This window comes from Callorhinus ursinus, unplaced genomic scaffold, assembly GCF_003265705.2.
Source record: "Callorhinus ursinus isolate GAN/ISIS: 27379988/994484 unplaced genomic scaffold, GSC_fseal_2.0 scaffold10, whole genome shotgun sequence".
NCBI lineage: Eukaryota > Metazoa > Chordata > Mammalia > Carnivora > Otariidae > Callorhinus > Callorhinus ursinus.
In genome coordinates, this window is record NW_027397072.1 from 36002820 (window position 1) to 36026480 (window position 23661).

Genomic DNA, 23661 nt, shown 5'->3' on the forward strand with positions numbered 1-23661 from the left:
GCAGGCTCCCTGTTGAGCAAGGATCCTGATGCGGGACTCAATCCCAGGACCCTGGATCATGACCTGAGCCGAAGGCAGATGCTTAACCGACTGAGCCACCCAGGCGTCCCACCCATAGCCTCTTTAAGGGAAAAATACCCCATTTGCAGCCCTGTGCTAAAGGAGTAGCCATTGGGCAACCATGTTTTGTTCCACGTGATGCTGTGTCTCACTCCTGGAGCCACACTGATGTAGGCCTCAGGTAGTAGACTGAGATGTGATCTAGCTTGAAAAGGTGAATATAAACTAAGAAATGTTAGGACAACAGGTGGGCGATGAGCTGAAAAGAATATCATAAGGGATGGAAGTAGCCATGAGGATCAGGGGAACCAAAGTTACCAGGAAGCAGAACCCGTGAGTCTGTGGAAGGCATGAACTGATAAGACTAGACACAGGCTGTGGGGAAGAAGAGCCTGGTCACATTAGTGGTGAAGCACTGGAGCAAAGACCTAAGAGTTTTTTACTGGCTTTGAAGTCCCTCAATTCATGCAGTACCACCCCTGGGCTCCAATTTGCATTTAGACCAGTCTTATTTATTCTTGGATTGCTGTAACACTCTAACCTTCTTAGGCTTGGCATGAATCCTATCACTAAACTCCCTTTATTTGAGTTAGCTGAGTAGGTCTCAGTTTCCCACAGTCAAGAGTCTAATTAAACACAGTTAAGTCAAGCACTTCCAGGAGTCATGAGTGGGATGGGAAGTGTGGTCCCAAGGAAGGATGAGGCAAAGAGGTGGCTCACTGATTACTCTCCTCCAGTCAAGGGGATATGGGTATTGATCCTTACTATTCACTCATCCTTCTATCCAACCAACATGTATTCAGCACCAACTATTTATACCAAACACAAAAACTTTAGGACACTATCCTTGTCCCCCAAAAGCTTATAGCTTAGAACATAGGGCAAACAAGTAACCCAAATAATGTGTCACTATAGGATGGATCTGTACTATAAAGAGATACCCACAACAAACTATGAAAGCCCATCAGAGGTTTGCCTCACCCACATAGGAGGCTGTAGACTCCTTGGCAGAAATGGGATGTAAGGTAAGTTTTGATTTGGGAGAGGAGGTGGAACATTCTGGGCAGGAAAAATACCAAGTTTTTCAAAAACGAGGAGGCAGGTCTTTACATGGACAAGATTAACAACTGTAACTAGTTTAGAATGGCAGAGGTCTAGGCTGTGAGCAGTGCTGTGGCGAAGTAGACAGGGACCAGCTAGATCAAGGACAGCTTTGTATGGTCCCATATATGGAAGAGGGACTAGGAGATCACTGAAGAATTTAAACATGGAAGTATTATCATCAGATTTGTGTTTTAGAAAGATCATTGCAATTTGTATAAAGGGCCTTGGAATACACATATTCTGGCTCAGCAAATCTTTCCTAGGAGTTTGTCCTAAGGAAATAAGTGAGAATATCCTTAGTCATCATTAACACTAACCTTTATTGAGCGTTACATGTGGTAACTTTTTAAGCACTTTACATGTATTATCTCATTTAATCCTTACAGTACAGGAAAAATTTGAAATACCCTATGTTTCTAAAACAGGAGATATGATTAAATAATTTGCAATCTAGCCCATCCATACACTGTAATACCATTTAATATCATATTCATAATAACTAGCATTTATTGAGTATTTGCTACTTACCAGGCACTGTGCTAAGCACTCTTATTTTTTTTTTAAGATTTTATTTATTTGAGGGGTGCCTGGGTGGCTCAGTCGTTAAGTGTCTGCCTTCGGCTCAGGTCATGTTCCCAGGGTCCTGGGATCAAGCCCCGTTCGGGCTCCCTGCTCGGCAGGAAGCCTGCTTCTCCCTCTCCCACTCCCCCTGCTTGTGTTCCCTCTCTTGCTGTGTCTCTCTCTGTCAAATAAATAAAATCTTAAAAAAAAAAAGATTTTATTTATTTGAGAGAGAGAAAGCACACAAGCAGGGGGAGGAGCAGAGGGGGAAGAACAAGTGGACTCCCTGATGAGCAGGGAGCCTGACATGGAGCTTGATCCCGTGACTCTTAGATCATGACCTGAGCTGAAACCAACAGTCAGACGCTTAACTGACTAAGCCAACCGGGTGTCCCAACTAAGCACTCTTTCTCAGGATAATTTAATTCCATATTCACAAATCAATAAGGTAGGTACTATTTAATTAATTAATTTTTAAAGATTTTATTTTATTTATTTGAGGGAGAGAGTGAGGGAGAGAGCACAAGCTGGGGAGAGGCAGAGGGAGAAAGAGAAGCAGACTCCCTGCTGAGCAGGGCACCCGATGCGGGGCTCGATCCCAGGATGGTACTGTTTAACAGATTAGGGAAGTTAAGGTTAAAAGAAGCTGAGGTAGAATTTGAACCCAGGTCTGTCAATCAGTTTTTTAACCTCTATGCTATAATGTGATTTTTATTTTCATGAAAAAATAGGCACACAGATAATAGACCGATAGACTAGAACAAAAAATCCCCCAACATATCCAAACATGTAGGGAAACTTGATATACAGCTGAGCTGGCATTACGAATCACTGAGGAAAAGATCACTAGTGATAAAGTGCAAACAACTTAAATGTTCATCAGAAGGATAAATTGTTATTTTATGTGTGTGAACTTATGTGTATTGGAACAGTATACATTAAGAAGTAGAGTCTTGTGTTAATAATAAATCACAAAAATTACTGAGCAAAAAATAAGAAAGTTTTAGAATTATTGTGTAATATCTATATAAAACTTAAAAACAAGGCACCAGGATGGCTCAGTCGGTTAAGCCTCTGACTCTTGATTTTGGCTCAGGTCATGATCTTAGATGATCTCAGGGTCATGAGGTTGAGCCCTGCATCAGGCTTCACACTAAGTGGGGAGTCTGCTTGAGATTCTCTCTCTCCCTCTGCTCCTCCCTACCAAGCTCACGCTCTTTCTCTCTCTCTCAAATAAATATATCTTAAAAAAAAACAAACTTAAAAACAGGTAAATAATATCTACAAAAATCTATATGGGACAGTAAGTACCAAATTGTGAGTTATCTCTGGCAAGGGAGGGATATGGAATTGGGACAGATAACCAGGAGAGTTCAACTTTGTGATGTTTTATTAAAAAAATTTTTTAAACAAATTCACAGATATTAAGTGAAGAATGCGTACTTAAAATTATTTATTTGTGTATGCATATATGTATAGAAAAAAGACCAAAAGAATATATACTAAAATGTAAGTGGAATTTGAGTGGTGGCATTACAAGTGGTTTTATTCTATTTCTTATAATTCTTTATATCCTGATTTTTGTTTTTATGAGTATGTATTTACTTTGGTGTACAGGAAAAATAACAGGAAGGAATGGGGGTATACAGAAAAGTTACAGCAGATCCAAGACAGCTATTCTTAGAAAGTTCTACTTGCCAGGTTGGTCCTTGGCTGGGGTCTGGGAACTTTGATTTTGGAAGGGTTCCCTAAGAAAGAAGGGTGGTCCATTATGCCTAAACTATTTGAGCAAACAATGTGATTTATGCTGAACACTTGCTTTCTTGCTAGAGGGTCTAGAATTTTGGAATGTGTAAGGCAGAGGGTGCCTACCTAACCAGCCCTCAATAAAAAAAACTTGGGCTCTGAGTCTCTAATGAGCTTTTGTGAGCTGGAACATCACACACATGTTGTTGCATTTTCATTGCTGAAGAGGATGTGTATGGTGGGACCCCTCATGGCGGGGAGAGAGCACAAGAAAGCCTGCATATGGGTTTCTCCAGACTCTGTCTCTTCCCCATATGACCTAGCTGTACATCCTTGCAAGATCACGGTCATAATCTTAGCCATGAGTGCAACTATAGGCTGAGCCCCACGTCCTTCCAGCAAATCCCTGAATGTGGGGTGATCTTGGGGACCTTCGACACAGGCAGCCATGCCATTCTGGGTGGCTATAGCAGAATGGGACTAGAGGAGGGCAAGAATGGAGGTAAGGAGACCAGTGAGGAATCTCATAATTAAATAAGGAAAAATGATGAAAACTGCAAAAGTAGTGGCAGCAGAAATGGACAGAAGGGGAACTACTGTCAAGACATGAAGAACAGGGACGTCTGGGTGGCTCAGTGGGTTAAGCATCTGCCTTGGGCTCAGATCATGATCCCAGGGTCCTAGGATTGAGTCCCGCATCAGGCTCCTTGCTCATCGGGGAGCCTGCTTCTTCCTCTGCCTGCAGCTCCCCCTGCTTGTGCTCTCTCTCTCTGACAAATAAATAAAAACATCTTTAAAAAGAAAAGAAGAAGAAGAAGAACAGAGAACAGACTGCAAGTGGAGGCTGAGGGTGATGGGCGAAGTAAAGATGACTTCCAGGTCACTGATCTGAACAACGGTGTGCACAATGGTACCATTCATGGAGATGAGCAACAGAGAAGAAGAAGGTTTAGAGGGAAAGCTAATGAGTACAGTTTGGAATATTTAGAGTTTGAGCTGTTCCCACATTTTTTAGATAGGAAAAATCAGGTGACTCTGGCTTCCACTGGCCAGGTTATAAAAATTATTATTGTTGAATGAAATAGTATGAATTTTGAAAGACCATGAGTTCCATACTCAAAATGGAAAAATTAATTTATTTTAAAAATGGTTGTAATACAAAGAGGGCAATGTTTATACCTTTAGTAATATAAATAAGTACTTTGTTTTTTTTCCCTATTAATTGTATGACTATTCACAAAGTACAGATGTATCTTTAGGTTATATACTTGTGTCCATTCACATAAGCATTAAGAAAGAAATCTTGGGAATGGGGATAAACCAAGTAATCCCAGAATCAGGAACTACAAACCCCAGTCTAATCAGTGCTGGGGAGAGGAAGAAAGAGCATGAGCTCTTCTAAAGAGGCAAAGTAACCATGCAGACTTAATTCTTCCTCCCTTAGGAGATGAGCCCACTATCTCATCTTATTAGTTATGAGATACTAATAAGGTACAGTTAAGTTTTCAAAAACACCAGAAGACCAGATCAATATATATTTACTAGACAATGGGTTATTGAACACTGGCCAAGCAAAACTTTAAAAGAATATCACCTTGAGGGTGAACACCAGTTTGCAAAAATGTTTAAAACCTACGCAAAAGGTAAAAACTTAAAAAAAACTTACTGGAAAAACATGTTTAGTATAAGTATAAAGAAAGAATTTTGACCTAAGGAGAGATTGGGATTTGAATCTTGTTAGGAGGAGGCAGAGTGATATATACACAAATGGAAACAAATAAGACATCATCAGTAGCCTGCAAGCTGAGTTAAGACAGCATTCTTTCCCTTGCTTGTCAAGATTCCTCCATTCTCAGGAGGGTCTTAAAACATTACTCTTGGGCCCTAGTAAGAAGTCCAAATTAGTATTTAGAGATACAGGAGAGTAAATTAGTATTTAGAGATACAGGAGAGTAAATTAGTATTTAGAGATACAGGAGAGACTGCCTGAAATAAAATTCCAGCTCTGCCTCTTACTACCTGTAATGACCTTAGGCAAGTTTCTCAACCTCTGTCTCAATTTACCCATCTGTAAAATTAGAATAATGAAAGTACCTATCTCATAGTTATTGTGATGCTTAAGTAGAATACATATAAAGCATATAGAATAACATGCTAGGTGTTAGCATTAGCTAAAAGTCATGTTATAATCTTAGGAAGGTAGAAATAATGAAAATATTAATTACAACATGTTGTTGCTGTTTTAGAGTAGGTTTAAGTGTAAGTGTAGTAATAACGTTGGAATCAAAGTATTTGAATATGTTGTCTAAAGCATCTGAGCTTTTCGAACAAATCGGTGGAACTACATCTGAAATTGTAGTTGAAACTGCTCAATGTTTAAATCCTTAAAGACAATTTTCAAAGTTTTATTTATTGGATTATGACTTCATGAAGTGAGCATTGAACACATTACAAATGGTGGTGAGCATAAAAGCTCCCCAGCCATTAAGTAAGCAGTCGATATTCCCAAGGTGTTCATTATCCATGGGCTCCCTGCCAGGCTGACTCCCCCCGCCACCTTGGCAGTTGCTTCAGAAGGCTCCCCAAATCCACCAAATTCACATGGAGTCACTTCTGTTTTCTCTTGTCCTATTACTGGTTCTCAGAGTATTTCTGGAGGAAAAAAAACTCTTCAAATTCTTATTCTAGATCTTCAAATGAGCCCTTGCCTAGAAAGCTTTTACTGTCCCATCCTTGCTCCGTAGCTATTCCAAAACTCCATGGCTACCATTCAATTTCAGAAGAACACTCACAAGAGTGTGTTCCAAAGGAGGCAGTCTGTGTGGTAAAAAGCATTCCACAGGCATTTAATTATTAATGGGAAGGCTTGGGCAGATTACTTAAGCTAAAAGTTGACCTCCAGTTGCTTAACACCTACTTCACAGAGAGTTATTAATAGTAAATGAATACTTAATGTAAAGCATTTATCTTACAGTCTGTTCAACAGATGAAAATTGCTTTCCTTTCTACTGCCCAACACCAACCCATTCATCCACTCATTCATCCTGCTATTCAACAAATATGTCCAAGTACCGGCTATGTGCATAGTAGCATGGGGTGTGAGGACAATGAAACAGAATATCTCCGTTTCTGGGTCTTTACCTGAATGTCCTCTGTGTCCTATCTCCTTTTCTACTACTGTTGCCTCTCAGAATCTTTTCCCTGCATTACCCAGTCTTTCTTTCTCCACCATCTCCCACCTCACCAGTAGCTTCTTTTCCCACATCCTCAAACAGATACAACCCTCGTCTATCTGAAACTTTCTTCACCGAATCCCATGGCCTCTCTCTAGCAAAAGAGTTCTCATTTGGGTTTTCCTTTCATGATTAAACTTCTTGGTGACACACACCTATCGATTCCATCTCCTCTTTTTGAATGTTATTCTGTTCTTGCCACCCCTCACCACCTGAAACTGTACGCTCGAAAATTACCAATGCATCTCTAATTACAATAGTCGTTTTCTCCTTATCTTTATTTCTCTGCTGCTTTTGATTGTTCTGACAAGTTCCTGCTTCTTTTCCCCAGTCTTGCCCTGGAAACTTGGGCGCTGTCCAACACTCTGTCTTCGTACAATGTTCTTGCTATCGCTCAGAAAGTCCATCCACCTGGCCCTCCATTTTCCTCCTCTACAGAGATGGTTCCCAGGCTAGTCCCAATACCTCTTCCAAACTCAGCTTGCCTTTCCAAGTGACTGCAAATTTTGATTTAGGCATTCTGCCAGCACCTCAAAACATCTTCTCCTATGCAACTCCCCAATTAACCCCTCTCCCTAGCTTGACATTTGTCAGATGTTCTATTATTTTCCCAGATGCCCCCAATTCAAACTTTTACCTTGCTCTCTTTCCTCCCAAATCTAGTTAGTTACCAGGTCCTTCTGACCCTTCTTCTGCATTCATTTTTATCCTTTCCTACCACTGACACCATTAATTCAGGTCTGTAACAACTTGCGTCAGGATTACTATGCATTCCTAACTGGCTCCCTGCCACTAGTCCCTTCCTCTCTCTAGTCCTGGACATGACCTCTAGAATTACTGTCCCCAAATAGTTTTATTACTGTCAGTCTTCAGATCAGAACTATACAATCCACTCTGCCTCCTGTGTTTTGTCCTGACCCTCTGTATCGTCATGCCAGTGTAGTTTTCTCCACCCTTAATCTCCCAATTACTCCTTGACACTTCACTCCAGTTAAAATCAGCTCCCTCCCAAATCTGCCTAATGCTCTGCTGCTGCTTTCCTGCCTTTTCTTTTTTCACCTCAATCCTACCTCCTTCATGAAAGGTTCCGCCTCATCAAGGCCCCTAGCAACTAAAGAATGATATTAAAGCATTCCTTTTACCATTCATTCCTCTGAACTAAGAAAAGATTGTGCATGATGGTGACAGCCGAAACAGACACATTAGGCATTAAGGTAGCTTTAATTATTGGTTTAATGGATAACCATATATGTCAAGCCAAGAGCTTTAAGGACTGCCTCTTAGACTCAATTCACGAATATCCTTTTTTAAATCATAGATATCTTAGAGATGTAGTTACTTCTAGAATTAAACTTGACAGCAAGCTAAATAATAACCATCGGTTTCAACAATGGATTCCAACCAGCTTAAAAGTTAAAGTGCCATGGTTAAAATTAAAAAAAAAATGTTCAATGATGTAGTCTAAAAAATGATGTATCCATCCTTAAATGAGGGCCTCGTATGGAGGCCCAAGACAGGGAGCTAACCGAGACAATCTGAGACGTTTTCTGGGAAAGAGGGAGGGGGTGGAGTAGGCGTCCCCACAGATTTAATGTCAATTCCACCCATATTTATTAAACACACATTATGGGAAGGAGGACGAGAGCGGAGGAAGGCTCCAAACTTACACCTGAAAGTTGGGATCTGGCAATATAGTGGGTGTATGCTGAAAGATCACTCCTGACAGTGCCCAGAGTCCACGGAACACACGCACACATCGGGGGCGAGGGGCAACTTTCCGTCCGCACCTCTCCGAGCTGGGACGTGTACACACACACATACACACACACTTACACTCTCTGCAGTCTCTCTGCAGGCTGGCACCGCCCGCGTCACCCCGTTCTACTCCCACAGCACCTCCCCCAAGTTCTCAGTGTCCCCTTCTTTCGGCCGCTGCGCTCACTCCGCATCTCGAAGTCAAACACCCAGCCCTCACCTCCGGCACAGAGTGCTCGGGACCCAGGAAGACGGCGCCTCGTCAGGTCGGGAAAGTAATGCGCCTGCGCGAAGGCTCTGACGTCTGCGCTCCCAATAATGTTCGGCCTTCTCACAGACTCCATTCCCCAGAAGTCTCAGCGGTTGGCGCGCTCCAATATGGCGTATGAAATTCTGCGCACGCGCACGCTTCTGGGAAAGGAAGGAGCTGACGGCTCTAAAGCGAGTCCGTCACAGCTTTCCAGTTGCTCTAGCCGGTTGAGGGAACGTTGGTGGATGTATGGGAGACTTACCGGACCCTGGAAGTACTGTCTATGTGTGATGTCACGTCCCTCCAGTCCTCCGATGGAAGGGCCGTCCGAAGGAAATGTGTCTGATCTTTGGGGCCGGTCCCTACCCTTGGTTTTCACCGCCCGAAAGAGCGAGAACGACGAGTCTCCTGGCGCTTTGAAGAGGCTTTTTTTCTGCTTCAGCTTGCCCACTTTCAGAGATTTGGTTCTGAAATTTGGGCCGGAGAAACGCAGAATTCGGTTCTAGGATGAGGCTGGGCCTGAGGCAGGGTACGTGTACATTTTTGCGCCGGAAGAGGAAAGCCCAGGATACACATCTGTTTAACTGGGCAGCCGGCAGATTACCGACAGTTTGAGCGCACACCAGTCCGCCTGCCTTGGTATTGCGGGAAGGGCCCTCCCTAGTTGGAGACGTAGGGATTCTCATCCTTGGCTGCATGTCGGAATCACCTGAAAAGCTTTGGACACATTGATACGTGGGGTCCACTCTAAAGAGAGTTACAGAGATCTTCAGGTGATTCTAATGCGCTGCTAGAGCTAAGAACCACTGAGCTGGAGCTTCAGAGAAGACTGGAGATTACAAGAGTATAATAGACTTCAGGAACAAGTCTACACTTCCACTCAAAAAACCTATAATGCCTACCATAGGCAAGGCATTGTTACAGATATAGATAAGACACAGTTACTGCCCCAAACGAACCATGGTCCAAAGGAAAAACCAGAATGTAAAAGTATTACAACACAATGCGGTATGTTCTGTACGTCACGTCCCGGACACAAGGGCCGTACAACCGGGAAGCAGTTAACTATGGCTGAGAAAGTTAGAAAAGGCCTATGACAGTTACAGTCCTATAAGTGATCCACTTGAAAAAGAGTACTTACTTTATTAAGAAGAAAGAAGGGGCGCCTGGGTGGCTCAGTTGGTTAAGGTTCGGACTCTTGATTTGGGCTCAGGTCATGATCTCAGAGTTCTGAGATCGAACCCCCAGTTGGACTCCATGCTCAGGGTGGACTCTGCCTGGGATTCTCTCTCCCTCTGCCGCCCCCAAATAAATAAATAAAATCTTAAAAAACAACAACAAAGTGCAATCTATGCAGAGAGAAGAGCACCCACAAAGATACAGACTAGGGGATAAAAGTGTGAAAAATTAGCAAGATGAATGGTCAGGGAGTATTTAGGGGCTGACAACCATAATTTGGGGCCAGATTGGGGATGGTTTTGTACTGTAGTAAGGGTTTGGACCTTCCAGGATTAGGACTTGATTGAAGTCATATTTTTCTTGCTGTTCCCTCCTGTGTGGTGGTGTTGTTTTTAATTTATTTAGCCTTATACTGAGAGTGGAAATTGTGTATGATCAGAAGCTGGGTGATGGGGTGGGAGAGAAATATTCAGGCACAATTTCACACTATCCCTGTAAAACACTGCTGCTTTTAATACCCAGGTCTGATTCCAGATTGGAATGGCTTTCTACTTCTCTGTTTTTTGTTCTTGGAATACCTTCTTTCAAAATGGCCACCATTGGGGCATCTTTAGTCCACCCTCCATGACTGCATATTCCTGAGCCCTAATTGTGAACAGGTTTCTGTTTTTACCATGGGGCTCCCAACCCAGGAAAGTTGGAGGTTGTGTGATGATGGATGCCTGAGCACACAGGGGACCTGTAGAAAACAATCTGTGCTTCAGTTCTGCCTTACAAAAGCACCTTCACATTTTTGTTTTTTAGAATTAGCTTAAAATAGGGCAAGCCATCTCCCTCAGGCTAATTTGACTTTGAGATGCTCTTGCTACCTACTCTTCCTCTGGGTAAACTATAGTTTATCAATATTGTTCCTAAAATCTGTTTCTCGTTTTTTCTCTCCATCTTCCATGGTAGTAGAATTTTAGCCAGGCACATGTTTAAAGAGTACATTTCTCTGCAGCTAGATGTGGTCAAGTGTTCTGGTAAATAGGATGTAAATGGATGTGCTGTATAGCTCCTCAGGACAATCTTCCTTACAGGACAGCCGGAGTCAAGAGTACAAAGGAATGAACTATTGATCCCCATGACAATACAGATGGATCTCAAGGGCTTTATGCCTTTTATCACTCAAGGGAGTGATAAAAGCCACTCTCAAAAGGTTACATACTGTATAATCCTGTATATGACATTCCAGAAAAGGCTAAACTATAGGGATAGATCAGTGGTCACACTAGGTTGGAATGGGAGAAATGTTTGACTACAAAGGAGCAGCAAAAGGGAATGTTGGGGTCATGCACAAACTTACCAGGTTGCTGGGGACCAGAGCTACCCTAACAGTAATTAACATCAAGTAGCACATGAGAGCACTCTGGAAGAGGGGACATCCTTGTTAAGCTATTGATTAACTCTCCTGGGTAACAAATGTGCATTGTGACATAGGCCTCTGGATCACACTCTGTCCTGAATTTAAGAGGACCAAAATTTCAGACACTGTAGCAGGCCAATGCCAAAAGACACATCAGGGACAGATGGCACCCCTCAAGATAATCTGAGCAGTTCCATTTCTATCTAGTTGTGCTAAGTCACCAATGAGATGACATTTTTTTTCTCATTTGTCCATCCCTTCACCTTCTTGGTTCCAGAGCACAGAAGGGAAGAGAAACTCCTGGGCCAGCCATGGTTCCCTGGCAGCACCTCCATCCCACCTGCTAGCCCCCTCCCTAGCCCCAAAGGAAGAGGGCTTGCTTGTTGGGCACTTGCTCTGCCATCCTGGCCATGTGTGCCACCATGAGTGCTGGCAGAAAGTGACACAGATTGAAAAAGCAAGAGGGGAGGGGCGCCTGGGTGGCTCAGTCGTTTAAGCGTCTGCCTTCGGCTCAGTTCATGATCCCGGGGTCCTGTGATCGAGCACCGCTTCGGGCTCCTGCTCGGCGGGAAGCCCGCTTGTGTTCCCTCTCTCGCTGTGTCTCTCTCTGTCAAATAAATAAAAAATCTTAAAAAAAAAAACACAAAACAAAACAAGAGGGGAAAATGGTGCTTTTTGCCCTGACTCAATGGGTTGTCCCTGAATCCCTAGATAGGGTCTATAAACCATTCTCAGTCCTCCCCTCTCTGGCTGAGGACTGCCTCCTGAGAACCATCGTTTTAATATTCAAACCTTTCCAAATTTCTTTTAGGTCCTAAATGATACACGTTTCTGGAGCAGGAAGGAGTCCACAGTCGTTTCTTCGTTGACCTTTCGCTGCACTCAGAACTTGCAGCAGTGCGAGGAAGGCGGAGAGGCACGGGACGGCCTGTAGAATAGCAATGAGCCATCTGTATCTCCTGGGCATTCTGTAGGAGATACGCCCAGAGTCTCCTGGAAATTCTTATTCGGCAGATTCAGGGTAGGGCCCAGGCTTCTCTTTTTAACAAATTTCCAGTGGTTTCTGGTTGGACAGCCCCAAACCCGGCTATCGAACCTAAGATGTAAGTGGCTCCCAGTTCCCAGCCGGTGGTGAGAGCACGGGAAACCCTATACCAAGGTCGGTAGCTCACTGTGCGGCTCCCGGGGCACTCCCCGCCCGCACGCCCAAGACCTCTCGCTCCGGCCCCCAGGGCGCAGGCGCCGCTCGCCCCGCCCCGCCCCGCGGACCCGCCCCGGACGCTCGCTGGTTTGACCCCCGCGCGGCGGCCCGTCTGCGCAGGCTCGGGACGGGTCTTGGCTCAGGGGCTGGGGCAGGGGTGGCCTTTACTCTTTGTGGGTTCGGCGACTTCGGGCGCGCAGGCCTGTCCCGGGCACCGCGCCCCGGCCCGTGACAGAGTTGGGAGTGCTCCTCCGCCTGCCCGCCTGCGAGGGGCTACGGGGGCCTGGAGCTAGGGGAAAGAGTTGCAGGGTCGGTCCGTGTCCTTGTGAGGCTCTCCCCCCGAATCCCTGCTGCCTTAGGGCCTTGGAGGAGCACTGGCCACCAAGGTCGCAGGCGTGACTACGGCCCTACCTCCTGGTGGTGTAGTCGTCACTGTGGGTGTGGGTCTGCGTGGGAACTCCGTTCCAGAGCCTGGTCCCAGAAGGGCGGCGGAGCGGAGCTAGTGCGCCCAGGCCCGGCTCTGGAACGCGGTCTGAGAGCGCGCCTGAAAGCGGGGGAACCGTCCCGCCCCGGGCGGCAGCGCTCCGCGCCCGGGCGGGAGTCCGGGTTTGATAGCCCTGCTCTGGGCCCTGCGGGTCGGCTGGGCGTCACCGCGCGGAGTGGGAATGCTCGATGTTACCCAGCTTACCAGCTTACTCCCTGCTCCCTGAACTGTAGGGAGGACCACAGGGCTGCGGCCGCAGGACAGTGATTTGGACCTAGTGAAAGGACGTCGTCCCTTAGCCCCAGCTATGGACTCCACAGCATCAGGTTTGGCTCTCGAGGGTACAGAGGGCCAGAAGCCCTTCTGGGGAGTTAGTAGTGGGCCGAGGAGGAGGAGGACCCTAGGAAGAAGCCGGGGAATCCACTGATGGGGCAGAGCCTGCAACCGTCTTCCCTGTGGCATTTCCTAATTTGCCAGGCCCAGGAGCATGAAGTCCTAGTATCCAAACACCATGGTAGAAGTGAGGGGATGGCCATGGAAGACTTCCGAAAGGCCAGAGGAGAGCGGGGGCGGAGGGAAAGGATCTCTTCCTGTGTGGGAGGGAGAGGGTAAACAATAAACAAACCTGTGGGGGAGCGGTCCTTGGCCAGAGATCAGGGGGCGGTGGGGCCATTTCGAGCCTTGCCACCATTTCCTTTATTGCTTCATTAACTAATAAGATTCCTCTAGCTTGTCTAGCTCAACTGTATACAAGATTAGCAGTGTACATGGGGGCACCTCCTGTAGCGACCCTTTCACTAGTGTTTGGGAGGAGGCAATCCAGGTGACCCAGGAGGTTTTAAGTCATTCCTTTGTAAATGTAGAGTCTCCTGTCCTTCACCAATGGGCATTTTAATTTGACTTTCCATTCTTCAGTGCAAATGCTCAAGGTCATAAGACTGGCCAATGGCAGAACTGGGCCAAATCTCCGGGACTATCACCCCTTCTGTATTCCTTTATGCCTGTGTTCTGTAGACCATCAGGACAGGAATCATCTCGAAACTCTTTAGAAATGCAGACTCTCAGGCCCTATCCTACATCCACTGAATCAGAGTCTGTTTAACAAGATTCTCAGGAATCTATACACACATTAAAGTTTGAGAAGTGCTGACCTATACTATACCATGCTGCTTGCCACTTCCGTGCTTTTGTTGTTAGCTATGACCACTTCTCTGGTATGGTTGGGGTTAGTTTTTTGTTTTCAGGCTTTAAAAACAAATACAAAACCCTATCATAGAGGGACTTGCAAAGTATGCTTGCAGAGACCTAATGATGCTTGGGAACTTCTCAGGAAGAACTGACCTTTGAGCTGGCTTCCCAAGGATGAGGGGAAATGTGTGACTTCTTTCCCTTAAAGTCAATATCCCTCTGCGGCCTTGCCCTGGGCCTTGTTTTGTATGCTTAACCTGTCATACCGCAGGCTAGATTTAAAGTTCCTTGAAAGCCTTCTCCATGTTTATATTTTTAAAAAGCCTAGAAGGACCTATATATTGGGATACCCAGTAAATAACTGTCCAGTGGAGTGGCCAGGCTATGGTGATACTTCAGTTACCTGCAACCTGCTGTGGCCTTTGGACAGGAAGTGGGCCGGCGGGGTTGTGTACTTCTCTCTCGTGTGGGATAGCTAGAGGCTGCCCCTCAGCTCCCTTTGACCCAGCTCTGTCCCCAGAACCGTGGAAGTGACACACTGACTCTTCAGAATCTCCAGCGTGGGGAGTCTGGGAGCTGCACAGGCCATGGGGTTAGCCTTCCTTATGGCTCCTTTTACCTTCTTAGTTCTCCCCTCTCAGGACTCTGCTCTTCCTCCAGAGAGATACCCAGGAGAAAAGGGAACAACCAGTTTATTCCTGAAAGCCAGGCCCCAGGTGAGTTGGGGTTCTCTTCATTTTTCCTCAAATGACTGAACTATGGATGTCTTTGCCTCCTTTTCTCTGGAGCCTCTGTTCAACGCCAAAGGGAACTGACCCCAATTCCTTCTCTGCAGGAGGTTGAGCCCATCAGGGTGGATGCTGGCCTCCCTGCCCTTTTCCAGGGCCCCTCTCTGCTCAGTATGCACTCACTCAGATCCTTTGGTTTATTTCTGTCATGAGCACTGCAGTGAGTACCAAGTAATGTGAGAGAGCCCTGGCCTTAAAAGAGTGTCACTACCACAGAAAGGGGAGGACTCTGGTACTGAGGATGCAGCCCCAGTCACAGTGAGGATGTGCATGATTTAATGACAGATGGGAGTGGCACAGATAGGCCTTTCCTTCAAGGTTTAGTAAAAGGAAAATCAGCCTGTGCTGGAGAGGTTGGGGAAGGCTCATGGAGAAGAGGGGCAAAGAGATTCTGAGGGTATGGACAGGTGGGGAGGCCATTTGAAGCTATGTCCCTGTTCGGATGTTACCTTCCTGGATTAGTGAGGAGATAGACTTAACTCACTACTTCCTGGCTGAAGACTCCCCTAACTTCTCTAATGCATTGGTTTTGCCAACTGTAAAATGAGGACGGTAATCATGTTAATGATAACGATGAAAGTAGTAATAGCCATTATGTACTGAGAACTAAATATGTTTCAGGAACTATTCTACACAGTTTACTTACACTAACTCTTTTCATCTTTCAAACATTCTCATTTTGAGGAATGGCAGCTGAGGCACAGCGAGGCGACTGAGAAAGCCAAGGCACAGAGAGAGAGTAACTTGTTCGTGGTTATCTAGCTCATGAGGCAGGCATTCCGGTTTCAGATCCAGGTTGTCTGGCTCCAAGATCTTAACCACTCAGTAATGCAACTACCTCATATTGTTGCTGGAGTCTTCTGGCAAATGGTAACTGCTGAGTCCTTGTCAGCTTCAGTTGTGATGGGGGTAGAGGGAGTAATAACGACTGACTCCAGAAGTGGGTTCAGGTTTGGCTGTAGTAGGCCGGAGAACCAAGTGGAAGGCTGTGGATGCCAGCCTGCATTGTTTCCTAGCATGGATGCCAAGATGGTACTGTCTTGGTACTACCTAGATGGTACTACCTAGATGATAGTTTCATGTATTCTAGCTTAATGATAGGCATTGTGTTTAATTTTCTAGCCAATGGGGGAAACCCCCACCAATAGGGAAGTCTCACAAATAGCTAGTAGAGTAATAGAGTTTAAACCTCTTTGGCCTTGATGTACACATTCAGAGGTACATCAGAGAGCTTAATCTAGTTATGCTGTGGTAACAGTGGCCTGTAGATCTCAATGGCTTGTAGTAACAAAGGTGTATTTCTTTTCTGTTACATATCAGTAGTGGACTGGCTGTGACTGCTCCAGACCCTCTTTGCTCTGGGATTCAGGCTTAATCCTGTCTGGGATGTTATGTGGCAGGGAAAAGTGCAGTGTCAGAACCAGGAGATGGTTCTTCTGGCTTCTGCCCAGAAAGGACATGTGTTGCTTCTGCCCACAGTCCACTGGCCAAAGCAAGTCATGTGGCCAAGCCTAAAGTCAGTGAGGTGGGAAATACAAGCCTCCCATAGTGAGGGGAGCCAGGGGAGGGGCAGTGAATATTTTGAACAAATGAGTCTACCACTGTCTGTTTTCTTACAAATATTCACTTCCCTCCCTCCACACAAATTCTCTCCCCAAAAGATAGCCCTAAAACTCCCATTTAGTTATCTAGTAGGAACATCAAGATCAGAGTCCTGGATGGGGTGATGGCTTCAACATCAGGTCTGGATGTTTCTCCTCTGGATCTGGAGATCTGTGAACCAAAAGGGCAAATTGCCTGAATCCATATATCCAACATACAGTGGAACAATGGAGACAGGATAACCACAACAAGCACCCCTATTCAGAACAGGGAGGCATGGGAGGAGCCCAGCAGTCTCAGGTCTGTAACAGCTATGCAATTCCACGTGGCAGACTTGGTGAGAACCACTCATCTTGGGACTGGGAAGTCTTTTTGTTATGTCCTTGTTCTTCTCTGTGGGTGGAGCTCCTCAGTCCCGTTTTCCTTAGCTCTTGGCTCTGCCCCCCAAGTTCCTTTTGCAATATCCTCCTTGGTCACATAGGAAATGATATTGGAGAATAAACTCACTTGAGGGCTGACCACCTTTTTCATCCTGCCTTAGTAGGTTGATATGCCCAAGGATTTTTTCAAGTCATGGACGTTCAGTGTAACTCTCAAAATGTCATCAGCTTTTAATGTATCTGTTTTCTGTCACTTCCATGTGTCAGCAATTTTACCCACAGTTCTTTTTTAAATATGCCCCTCTCTTTAGGCTTAATTGTGGAGCTCTGGGGGTTTTCTTGGGACAGCCATTGTTTTAGTCACTAAGCAATTCAGTGGAAAAGATTTACTGGGAGCCATCTGGAATTATTCAGAGGTTTAAACAGAAGGTTTGACTACCACACTCATGATTTGGTCCTTCCCTAAGGTTGAGTTTTAATCATCCTCTGTCATGCAAAAGCCTTATCTATATTGTCTTGACCAGCTGGAAATGAGAAGTGGTTAAATCTCTTAACTCTGCAAGTCCTGGAATTTCTGGACACTTTCTTTTGCCTTCCATTTTTATTTTGCAAACTGGCAAACTCTTGAGCTCGTTTTTTTTCTTGTAATATTTTGTCAAATTCTGCCAATAACAACCAACTCACACTACTGAACTTCCAGCCTCTTCTCGTAACATCACAAGTTCATGCTTACATTGTTCATCTTTCCAGTTATTGCAGACAACAGTTTTAGTACACAGTTCACCACCAAATTATATAGGTTGCCATTTCACCAATAAGTTTCTTTACTACCCGGCCCTGAAACCAAAGTCACAAATTTTAGGCTTTTTGTTATGGCAGAACTCTACATTAAGTACAGCTTTTTAATGAGTCATTTTAGGCTAGTTATGCTGTAATAACAACAGCAAACCCTAAGACTTATACCAACAAAGGTCTATATCTTGGCTGCATTACCTGTTTTATATTCCATTTGCAAAAGCAGATTATTTGACTACACCTGGGTCAGTGGGGCAGGGAACTCAATCCTGTAGGGAGATCCAGTGAATATTCTGAACAAATAATATAATCTATCACAGGAGGTTACTATAGTAGTGAGTTTTCCATATTTGATTATTTTGGACTGACTTCGTGTTAATGTAAAATTCTACTTTGACTTATTCTATGGAATCAATGCCTAAATAGGATTTGATTTCTAAACACATTTTGGGAAATGTAGCAGGAGATTATACTGTCTTCATTTATCTGCATTTTAGTTCATGGTATGTGGATTATTGTACAGTGTAAGTCAAATGGGAGGTGTTCTATTGCTGTTATAGAGGATGACAGGATAGTCCTGGTGCGACCCACAGAATGGTTGTACCTTGTGGGGACCTGGGATTCAGGGTCAGTTTTGTCAGTTTTGCACATTCAGGAATTGAATGAGTAGGAATTGAAAAGTGATTAGGCTTTGGGCAAGAGGATTCATGGTAATCAAACTCACAAAAGACTTACTGATTCATTATAAGGCCCCTTGATATACTTTCACTGAACTGTGTGGTGGTGGTGGTGATAAATTATTATAAATCCCAAATTATTTGATTTGGACTTAGTAATAATTGTCTTTAAAATCATAGGCCACAAGTTTCAAAAACAGTTGGAGACTATTGATACTAGTGCATTTGAGAATGCAAAACAAGGGCCTCTGGATGGTACAGTTGGTTAAGCGTCCAACTCTTGGTTTGGGCTCAGGTCATGATCTCAGGGTCTTGGGATTGAGCCCCACGTCAGGCTCCAGGCTTAGTGAGGAGTCTGCTGGAGTTTCTCTCTCCCTCTCACTCTGCGCCTCCCACACTCACTCACGCTCTCTCTCACATAAGTAAATAAGACTTTAAAAAAATGCAAAACATATTAGTCTGTTATTTCTAGTTGATTCTAATTAAATGTTGAAGATTGAGGAAATGGATTGCATTTATCTCCCTTACCTTAGCAGAATGTTTCTGTAGGCCTGATTCTCTTGAGATCCTGATTGTATTTCTAAGCAGCGTGATACTGACAAAAGTGGGCATTGGGTAGGATACCAAGTAGTAAGGATAATACAATCCCTGGAGTAGCTTAAAATATTTTGGGGATGACAAAACCCAAAACTGGGCATTGGGATAGCTAGAAACTCTTGGAATCCCTTCTACATCTGAAAGTTCTACTCAGAGATCCACCCACTCTTCCCCCCCGGGGCTCTTAGTGTGCTCCCTAAGGGTATAAGAGTGTGCTCTCTGAGGGTACAAGAGTGTCTTCTGTGTTTCAGGATCTGATGACATTTGAGGATGTAGCTGTGGAATTCACCCAGTGGGAATGGGGGAAGTTGGACCCCGCTCAAAAGGACCTATACAGGGCAGTGATGCTGGAGAACTTCAAGAACCTGGCCTCTCTGGGTGAGCTCAGTTCCTCCAAAGCCCAAAAGGCCTGCCATTTTTATTTCTTTGTGTTTAAAAGCTTGGGGTTTCTAGACCTGTTTGCTGAGTTTTGGACTAGGGTTATGGAATCTGACATTTACATTGTCTTTGGGGTTCTCATTACTAGGAAAAGTCCTGCTTCATATGAAATTGTAGTAAGTTTCATGATTCTGCTCCTAATATTTTACAGTGCCTATTCTTTGGAGGCTCTCCACATCTACACTCTGGTCTCCCCCAGAAAGACCTAGGGCCAAAGCCTTGGCCTCTAACATACACAGTCATGATCCTTTTTTCTTTACCATCAGGGCTTCCAGTGTCTAAACCATACGTGATCTCCCAGTTGGAGGAAGGGAAGGAGCCCTATGTGTTAGAGGGAGAAATCTCAACAGGTGAGTGAGTGAGACCTAAGCAGCATCACACATAATAAGGACCAGCCATGGGTGAGAAATTGCCCTGAACCCTTGGTCATGGGGCTTTCCTTTGAGAAGGTAAGACCACTTGTCAGGAGCCCTCCACTGCAACATTTTGAATACTTTTAGGCTTTTGTAATTATATCTGGTGTCAGAAGAAGAGACGCTCATTTTCTTCTCTAGCATTTACACTTCCTTTGGTACCCATCTCTGCTCACCCCTTCTGGGTTCTTGGTGCCACTCAGCATCACTAGATGTCATATGGTCATTGTTGGATGGAATCTAAAGATTGACAGTTGTAAATGGTGAGGCTATCCTATATCAGCAGGGCTAAGAGAGTTAGTGAGAGACCAAACAGTAGAGTAGCCTAGAAATTAAAGAGTTACAGGCCAGGACAGACAGAAGTCAAGATCAAGTTGAAGACACTTCAAGCTTGATTAAGCTGAGCTTCAACAGAGGTGGTTCCAGGAGCAAAAATTTCTCCTTGCTGTCTGTTGATGTCATCTCTTTGAGACCATATATTCCTAGGTAACTTGAGAGTACCTGACAGGCTGCACCTCTTGGAGCAGAATTCTGGACTCAAGCTCTCCTGCCTGCCATGTGTAGCCCAGGCACAATGGAAGAAGGTGACAGTCTGTGCCAATGTCCTTCTGGGAGGTAGAATCAGCCTGGGTCAGAGGTAAATCTCGGGAAATCAGTGCTCAAATCCTGAGAGCACAGGCTGGGCCTCATTAAAGGAGCCTAGAATAGAGAACAGAGAGGGAAGTTGCTGATCTCTGCTATATTAATATTTTCTTGATCTTCTTTCCTTCTAGAATGGGAACAAGGGTGTGACCTCTGGATCTAGTCTTAAGATAAATACCTGTCTGTTGACAGTGCTCTACAAACATGGCTGTGTTTCAGAATCTCTCAGGGAGCTTGTTAAACATACAGATCTCCAGGGGTCACATAAGACCTAACTGACTCAGAATCTGGCTTCTGGGAGCACTGGCATCACTAATCATTTACCTCTTCAGAAGTGTTATTATTATTATATTAGTTTTCTATTATTGCTGAAACAAACTAATACAAACTTAATGACTTTAAATAACACAAGTTTATTAATAGTTCATAGGTCAGAAGTCTGGCATGAGTCTCACAAAAGATGTCAGGAGAGGTGTGTTCCTTTCTGGAGTTGCTAGGGCAGATTCTGTTTTCTGGCATTTGAATTGTTGGCAGAACCAATTCTTGCAGTTGTGAAACTAAGATCCTTGTTTTCTTGCTGGCTGTCAACTGAGGAATGTTTCCAGCTTCTAGAGACTGCTACATTCCTTGGCTCATGGTGCCCTTCCTTCACCTTCAAAGCCAGAAATGGTGGCCTGAGTCCTTCTCACCCATCCCTCTGACCCAGCCAGGAAATGTTCTCTGATTTTAAGGACTTAATGTGATTAGATTGGGCCCATCTGGATAATCCAGGATAATATACCCATCTAAAGGTCTGGGCCCTTAATCCCATCTGCAAAGTCCCTTTTGCCATATAAGGTAACATATTTACAAGTTCTTGGGATTAGGGCATGGATGTCTTTGGGGGGATTATTTTGCCTATCACAATTATATACAGTAATATATTACTGAGGGGCTGAGGGGGCTTTGTGGAGGACATCTTCCTACCCTCTTCTCATCTTTATGATCTTTGGACTTACCTTGTGTACTGGAATCCAATCACTATTTTTTCAGGTTTTCCTAATCTCCATTCACTTGTTTATCACTTCTTGATAACTCCAAAACCTTCTTCAGATATACACTATACTTGAAAGAAACTGTACACAGCTCAGATATTATTTTAAAACTTGATTATCTTACATCCATTATAGGACTTTACTTCCTCTGGGTACATGGAACAGTTAATACTAGATACTAGAATGTCTTTTTTTTCCCCCCCTCAGACTGGGAAAAAAGGCCTAAAGCCAAGGAATCGATACTAAATCAGGGAATTTCCAAAGAAGAATTACTCCAGATAGCATCAGTGGAAAAACATGTCAGAGATGAACTCTGCTTCTGCAAACTGAAAGTAACCTATGGTTGTGATGACCAATTAGAGATATATCCAGAAAACCAGGAGAGACATCTGAAAGAAATGTCAATCACTCAAAAATCTACCACCCTTAAGACAGATCATGAACGGAGTGAATTTGGGAGAAGTTTAGGCTTAAGATCAGTCCTTGTTAACCAACACAGTGTTCCTATAGGAGAAGGATCCTATAAATGTGATACAGAATTCAGACAGACTTCATGGAGAAATAACTCCCAGAGAACCCATTCAGAAAAGAAACCTTGTAAATGTAATGAATGTGGGAAGTCTTTCCATTTCCAGTCAGAACTTAGGCGCCACCAGAGATGTCACACTGGAGAAAAGCCCTATGAATGCAGTGAATGTAGAAGAGCCTTTGGTCATATTTCATCCCTTATTAAACATCAGAGAACTCATACTGGAGAAAAGCCCTATGAATGCAGTGAATGTGGGAGAGCCTTCAGCCAGAGTTCATCTCTTGTTTTACATTATAGATTTCATACTGGAGAGAAACCCTACAAATGTAATGAATGTGGAAGAGCCTTTGGTCATACTTCGTCTCTTATTAAACATCAGAGAACTCATACTGGAGAAAAGCCCTATGAATGCAGGGAATGTGGGAGAACCTTCAGTCAGAGTTCATCTCTCATCGTACATTATAGATTTCATACTGGAGAGAAACCTTACAAATGTAATAAATGTGGGAGAGCCTTCAGCCAAAGTTCATCTCTCACTCAACATTATAGATTTCATACTGGAGAGAAACCCTACAAATGTAATGAATGTGGGAGAGCCTTTGCTCATACTGCATCCCTTATTAAACATCAGAAAAGTCATGCTGGAAAAAAAGCTGTATGAATTCAGTGAATGTAGGAAGGCTTTCAGCTGGAATACACACAATATTCCCATGACACACACTGGAGAGAGATCTAGTATGTGTAATGTATGTAGGAAGACTTTTGGTTGGAAGGCCTATCTTGTTCAACATCAGACAGTACCTGCTAAAGAGAAGCTCTATCAATGTCAAGAAAGAAGGCGGGCTTTCAGTCACACCTTGCCTCTTATCAAACACTAGAGAATCCATATTAGTGAGAAACCAAGTAAATGTCATTTGATTTGGAAAGGCTTTTGTCAGAGGACACAAGTTATTCAACATAAGACAGTTTCTACTGGCAAGAAGCCTTATCAATGCAATGAGCATGACACAGCCTTCAGTCACATACTGTTCAGTAAGTAAGTAAATAAATATCAGATAACTCAAGTGTGGTAAAAGCCGTCTGTAATACTTCTTCCCTTACTAAGCACCAAGAACACATATACAAGAGAAGTCCTTTGAAAGCAGTAAATGTGGGAAGGCCTATTAGAGCTCATCTCTTAATAAATATCAGAGAATTTATTCTTGAGAAAAACACTATGGAAATAGTGAATGTGGGAGAGCCTTCAGCCAAACCTCTTTCCTTTATAAATATCAGTGAACTTACCCTGCTAGTTAGAAGCCTTGGGAATGTAATGCATGTGGAAAAGCCTTTGGCCGATGTTCCACTCATTTTGTACATCAGAGAATGTGTCCTAGAGTGACTTTTTGAATTTGGTGAAACTGGGAAAACCCACTAGTACAGTTCAGGCCTCAGCATACATTAAGGCTTCACTCCAAAGAGAAACCCTGGAGACTTACTGAATGTGGGGCAAGTTCTTTCAGACTTGAGATTCATAAAACAAGAGCTGAAAGGAATCTGAGAAATCAAATCTGGTGGTTTTCTATTTGGTGGGGGCTCTATAACTGCACTGTGCTTCACC

The 23661-nt window shown here is 44.1% G+C and overlaps 2 protein-coding genes across 13 annotated transcripts in view; one reads left to right on the top strand and one right to left on the bottom strand.

Moving 5' to 3' along the window:
• The window catches only part of ZNF2 (zinc finger protein 2), a 59165-nt gene extending 50056 nt beyond the window's left edge, over positions 1-9109 (bottom strand). The window contains exon 1 of one of the 4 annotated variants that reach the window (XM_025868166.2): positions 8972-9109. The gene's annotated coding sequence lies outside the window, so the exon portion shown is untranslated. Of the gene's footprint in view, positions 1-8537; positions 8798-8971 lie in introns of those variants that run through there. The other 3 variants (XM_025868163.2, XM_025868164.2, XM_073897373.1) reach the window with 3 other exon arrangements.
• Positions 8832-23136, top strand: ZNF514 (zinc finger protein 514). Of its 9 annotated transcripts, XM_073897374.1 has the most exons (7): positions 8832-9717; positions 12105-12314; positions 13212-13304; positions 14794-14882; positions 19257-19383; positions 19710-19793; positions 21740-22853. In XM_073897374.1, the coding sequence occupies exons 3-7, from the start codon at positions 13286-13288 to the stop codon at positions 22720-22722; spliced, it is 1302 nt and encodes a 433-aa protein (XP_073753475.1). In that variant the 5' UTR covers positions 8832-9717; positions 12105-12314; positions 13212-13285; the 3' UTR covers positions 22723-22853. The 9 variants fall into 9 exon arrangements, with proteins under 9 accessions (XP_073753475.1, XP_073753476.1, XP_073753478.1 ...); XM_073897375.1 differs by lacking the exons at positions 8832-9717; positions 12105-12314 and adding an exon at positions 12606-12807; XM_073897377.1 differs by lacking the exons at positions 8832-9717; positions 12105-12314 and adding an exon at positions 12606-12807 and having other exon boundaries at positions 14827-14882.
• The last annotated feature ends 525 nt before the right edge of the window (positions 23137-23661 follow it).